This window comes from Monopterus albus, unplaced genomic scaffold, assembly GCF_001952655.1.
Source record: "Monopterus albus unplaced genomic scaffold, M_albus_1.0 scaffold8.1, whole genome shotgun sequence".
Lineage (NCBI taxonomy): Eukaryota > Metazoa > Chordata > Actinopteri > Synbranchiformes > Synbranchidae > Monopterus > Monopterus albus.
Window position 1 is genome coordinate 1,242,469 of NW_018127888.1, and position 5,579 is coordinate 1,248,047.

Here is a 5,579-nt window from a genome sequence, read left to right on the forward strand (position 1 = left end):
TTTTCAGTCTTAACATTGCTGTTAAACTGCTCATCCGTGTAATACTTGCAGTTATTTTCAGAGTTCTTTTTTAAGAAAAAAGTTTTTTTCAGGGTCAAAATCTTCGTCCGGTTCATGATAATGTTGTTCAGTGTCTCCAATTGTGTTCAGTTGCAGCTCCAGTCCCTCAAAAACTATTAACTTCTGTAACAAATCACTTGCCTCATTCCGTACATGGGTCATTAATAATGGACTGTGGAAAAGTATCTCATGTGAAATACTGTACAACTAACATCTTCTTCAAATGCCTTCAGAAGTCAGCACATGTACTTTGTGTTTACATTAGATACCTTGTTAAAGCTGAATTCATTGCTATTTTCCGTGGTTGCTCTCTCTGATGTGAGCTAAAGGTAGGTGGAGTGAGGCACAGGTTTCCTCCTCCCTGCACCCATTCACCAGCACAGTGTTTGTGTTGGATCTGTTAACAATATTATGTAACAGTTCCCACACTGAGGTAAAGACACCACTTTCTGTTTTGAATAGATGTTGAGTTAAAGGACTTGCCTTACCTGGGAGCTTTTACAATTTCTGGGTTCCAGTGTTGTATTGTGTTAACCATCTTATATAATCTGTGTTAATTTGATATAGACTCCCCATCTTCTGTTGGAAGATAACATCTTGTGTCTTGCCTGGATACTTTCACACACACACCTGCACTGTGTGATGTTTTGTCTGTGTGAATACAGGGGCTCTCTGTCTGGTCACAGCGGCACGGTTCCGGGTTCAGCTGAAATCTTCTCAGGCACAATAAAGTTGTCCCCGCTAACTGGCGATCTGGCGACGCTGAACAACAAGAGACCTGTTCTCCTGCTGTCAGCACTAGATGGTGATTTAAATTGTTCGGGCCTGATGGTGTATGTGACCATTGTGCTTTAGCCAAAATCGTGAGAGTCCTGCCTTTTCATCAGTTTATTTGCACTGAATAGTTGATGAAATGTTACATCTCCTACACTCCCAGCTTTAAAGGCTTCACATAAAGAGAAACATTTCCCAGCACTGTCACAAACAAGTACAACATTACTCAGTAGGAATGTGAGGTTCTACTCAATACAACACATAGACTATCCAACTTTAGAATAAATGATTTATTTACCTATTTGCTTGAGTGTATATGCAGGTGTAAATGTACGTGCAGGACCACATCCGTCCTTATAAGTCACATTCCATCATTCATTCATAAATAACACACAGAGGTGATTTGGTTTCTCTTAGTGCAACATGTTGTGTCAGGCACATATTTTTGTGTGTGCATGTACTGTAACATAGTTCTTCTCCACTTTACTGTGCCAGGTATAACCCTTCGGATCTGGAATGTAGACTGAAATTAAAGCTGGAGAAGAAGTGAGAAAGAAACCAAGTAGGAGAAAACGTGAAAAAAAGACAGACAATGACATTCTTTATTAAACAAAGCAAATTTTAGTATCTTCTGTAGATGATTTGCATGTCTTGCCTGTAGTGTGTGTGTGTGTGTGTGTGTGTGTGTGTGTGTCCTCTCATGGCTGAGAATGGCTTATTAAATGAGTTGTGAACAACAAATAGTTGAAAACACCTGCAAAGAGTTTGGTTCACATTTCTTCCTATCATCCTGAAAAAGTAAAACAGTTATGCATACAGTATACACTCACTGGCCACTTTATTAGGTACACTTGAATTGAATGGCATACAATTGTACGCCATTCAATTCAACACTTCTGCTTTAACATGAGTTTATGAAGCTCAGAATGTTTCTGTTTTTGGTAAAGTTGTCATAAATGTATAAATTGAATATATATATATATATATATATATTCAATTTATACATTTATGACAACTTCACCAAAAACTGTACCTAATAAAGTGGCCAGCGAGTGTATACAGTATGTACATAGAATTTAGTTTTGACCTAATCGTTTATTTTTACAGTTCAATTAGTTTATTTTTTGATTGATAAATTGCCAGAAATATCATCAGGAGGAGGTCACATGTGCCAGTTAATAAATCAGCAGCACTGAATATTTATTCCCTTTCATTTCCCTGATCTTATTCTCTACATTTCCCAGAATGCCTTTTGGCAACCACCAGGAATAAACTTGCTGCAAACAGGCGTGGTTGTGCTTGTCTGAGTTGAGAGTATTAGGCATAGTGATGACATACTGAACAATAGTATCAGTCAACAAAATAGGATTCCTCACTCAACATGCAGTGTTCTGTCTGTTGCACTGCATTCTGGTCTGCTTACAGGCTTTATGCTTTACGCACGCGCACACACACACACACACACACTTTAGGTCTGTCAGTCAGTAACTAAGCTCCACCCAGAGGAACAGACTTTGATCAGTGTCTACACACACACACACACACACAAATATATAGCAACATATTCACAGTCATGAACCATCCAATAAACAAGCAAACCCCAGAGTGAAGTCACACATGAAGGCATAAGCATATTGAGCCTGCAACAAATTCAACATGGACTCACTGCAGTCATGCACACAGGTAAACAAGTGAAGAGCTCTGCAGACAGGCATAACATAAGCGCACCAATAGATGTAGTGCATTAAAGATAATGATGCATAATAAATGCCGGATAACAAGACTCCTCTCATAGATAATAAATGAGTTCTATTAAATCAAGCCAAGTTTTGTGTGATTATTTGTTTCAAGGGCCAACTAGTGTCTGAAACATTTAAAGGTTTTTTTTATTAGAAAAACATTCCTTATAAAAGATCTATAATGAACAGATACAATAACATTTTGAACATGATAAAATATCTGTGGCAATATATAAAAAGCCAGAAAAAATTCTGTCACAGAAGAAGAAAGGCAGGTATTACAAATCATTTGTTAGTAGACGTGATTCATTCACAAGTGCACAGAGAGAAAACTCAAGGATATTTTGCTATCAAAGGGGTTTTCAGATCTGACTGTGTGCTCCCACAGAACAGACAGGTGCATGTATAGTTTGCTAACTCACTGATCAAGTACTTGACCTTCAGATTTAATGACAGAAACACCACTTTTATGCTTTTTTATCCCAGTAATGTGATGTGACATACTGTAATATCCTCATGGGGAAGATTAGTGGAAGATGAAACTGCTTTTAACGAGCGTTCTAGGGCTGGCGGGTATTATGATGTGTCCATCACTGCCTGAAATGCTAGACCTACATTATTCTTAATGGCATTCAGTTGTAAAATGACATGATATTGTCAACAAGAAAGCTGTTTTTCAAAGGTTGCAGGTACTATAAAAATATAGAGATCTGTGCATGGCTCATCACGGCAGTAAATATTTCTTACAGTAATTGCCACTATCTTTGATGAAATCTATTGCTTCGTCCATGTCTAGAAGAACAGACGCAAATATTTTTGGACTTTCTCAACAGTAAAGTTAGTTTTCTTTTGGTTGTCTTTCAAAGCCTTTAACTTCATAAAAATCATTGCTCCAGTTTCTTTGTTGCTTATTTGGAAACAGAACTTTCTGTTTTCCTCTTATTCAAGAACAGTGTTCTTGTTTTTGAGTCAGCAGCAGTAGTACAGTAGCAGCTCGTCAGCAGCAGAACTGGTCAAACAATCCACGAGTGCCATCTGGGCATCAGTCCATTGAGCTTACTGGCTGGCTTCACATCAGTGTTTGTCTCACTTTCTGTGGCTGTCTCCTCAGTCAGACTAATCATCATCATCTGAGCTAAGGTGCTACTCCTCTGACGTGCTGGGGTCTTTGGTGCTAGTTTCTGAGTGTATATCATCTGAACTACCAGTCTCTATGGATATTCCTGTTAGGTAGAGGTAGACAGCACTTGATGAAAGCAGGGGACAGAGAGCAGAGACTAGGAGAGGTAAGAACAACAAACACACAGGGATATGCATTCATGCATAACATAGTCATTCATTATTTATCTACATTGTCACACACAGTGGGGGAAGGACAATGACAAGCAGACATCAGAGACAGCAGCAGGGACAAAGGGTTAGAATCACACAGGGTTAAGTCCCAAGTTGTGAGCAAAGGGTGGATCAAAATCTCTGTTAACTCATCTGCATCTGATTGGGATAAATATATTTCCTTCCTTTGCCAAGTGTTTCGGTGACAGCTTCAGTCTGAAATGTAAATAAATCTGATCGACCAGCAAAGTCATCAACTTATGTTTAAGAGGCTTGACTTTTAAGGTCTGGTGCTTATATTTCCGAAACACATTTTTGTAGTAACCAGTTATGCGGTGCCTATTACAGAGAAATCTGAAAACCCAAGAGAGATAAAAAGTCCCATGTGCCCAGAAAAAGACAAAACAGATCATTATGCAAAGCAGATAACAGGCCATGAGAGATGGTAGAAATTTGCCACTTTGTCAATAAAGCTGAATAGATCCATCCATCCACTATCTATGCCACTTATTTTTAAATAGGGTCATGGGGAGGCTGGAGCCAATCCCAGCTGACATTGGGCGAGAGGTGGGGTACATCCTGGACAGGTCACCAGTCTATCACAAGGCTGACGTGTAGCCAAACAACCACGCACACTCACTCGTACGGGCAATTTAGAGTCGCCAGTCAACCTAAGCTGCATGTCTTTGGACTGTGGGAGGAAACCGGAGTGCCTGGAGAGAACCCACGCAAGCACTGGGAGAACGTGCAAACTCTGCACAGAAAGGCCCTGGGTTGGCCCAGGATCAAACCCAGAAGTGACAGCACTGACCACTGCACCACTGTGCCGCCCAGCCTAACATATATTGCATTTAATCAAGTGCTGCTTTTTTTTTTTTTTACAAAATTATTAAGTGTCTGTTTCCAACTCCTCTAAGTGCTCACCATCAGGTTTTGATATTATTTCTGCAGGAGTCACAAAATCAGTCTTATAAGACTCATAAGAATTTCAGAAAAATACAGTGATAAAACTTCAGTAGTGACACAAAGCTCAAATGTACAATATTGTACCATCCAGCTGTGAATTCACAGTAGAGTGGATCAGACAGCTGGTACATACAACTGAAATGAAATGAGAGTTGATATACGCTCTCTGGGAGGTTTCATAACGCTTCCCATCATCCGATAATTAAAACCAAATTCCCGTACTAGCTACGAAACTGCTCATTCACCGTTTCTATTGTTTGTTGAAACAATATATCAAACATGTGGCTTTGGTTGCGTTGGTGTGTTGAAGGGTGAAATGTATTAGTAGGAACAGGAATACGCCATTGTCCTACATCTACATCATCAAAACATTTATTCTAAACAGGAAGTGTGTTTGAAAGCCAATGTTCAGTAGCTTAACAGGAAAAGATGATCTGATTAAACAGTTGTTCCTCTCCAGAAAGAAAGGCACACAGGCTACACAGCAGGCTGGCTAATGCTCTGTACAGTATCTACAGTTTTCTACACAAAAGCACATTCTTGATTCATTTCTGGTTAATGCGAGCTGCCCATCAACTGGTCCAGGTTTTGGATCCAAAAACTGTGGTAGGTGAGAAAAAGGAAACATCCCATCGGTATGGCAAAGAGCCCCAGGCCCCACCAAGGTGCGGCGCATCTACGGAGTCAGATGGAGACCAAAAGAGAGAA

The 5,579-nt window shown here is 39.7% G+C and overlaps 1 protein-coding gene across 4 annotated transcripts in view; it reads right to left on the bottom strand.

Moving 5' to 3' along the window:
- Window positions 1-1,155: 1,155 nt before the first annotated feature.
- The window catches only part of LOC109951805 (myelin protein zero-like protein 2), a 20,126-nt gene continuing 15,702 nt past the window's right edge, over window positions 1,156-5,579 (bottom strand). The window contains exon 7 of one of the 4 annotated variants that reach the window (XM_020586528.1): window positions 1,156-1,369. In XM_020586528.1, coding sequence (XP_020442184.1) covers window positions 1,318-1,369 — 52 coding nt within the window. In that variant the 3' untranslated portion in view covers window positions 1,156-1,317. Of the gene's footprint in view, window positions 1,370-5,215; window positions 5,548-5,579 lie in introns of those variants that run through there. The other 3 variants (XM_020586504.1, XM_020586512.1, XM_020586519.1) reach the window with 3 other exon arrangements.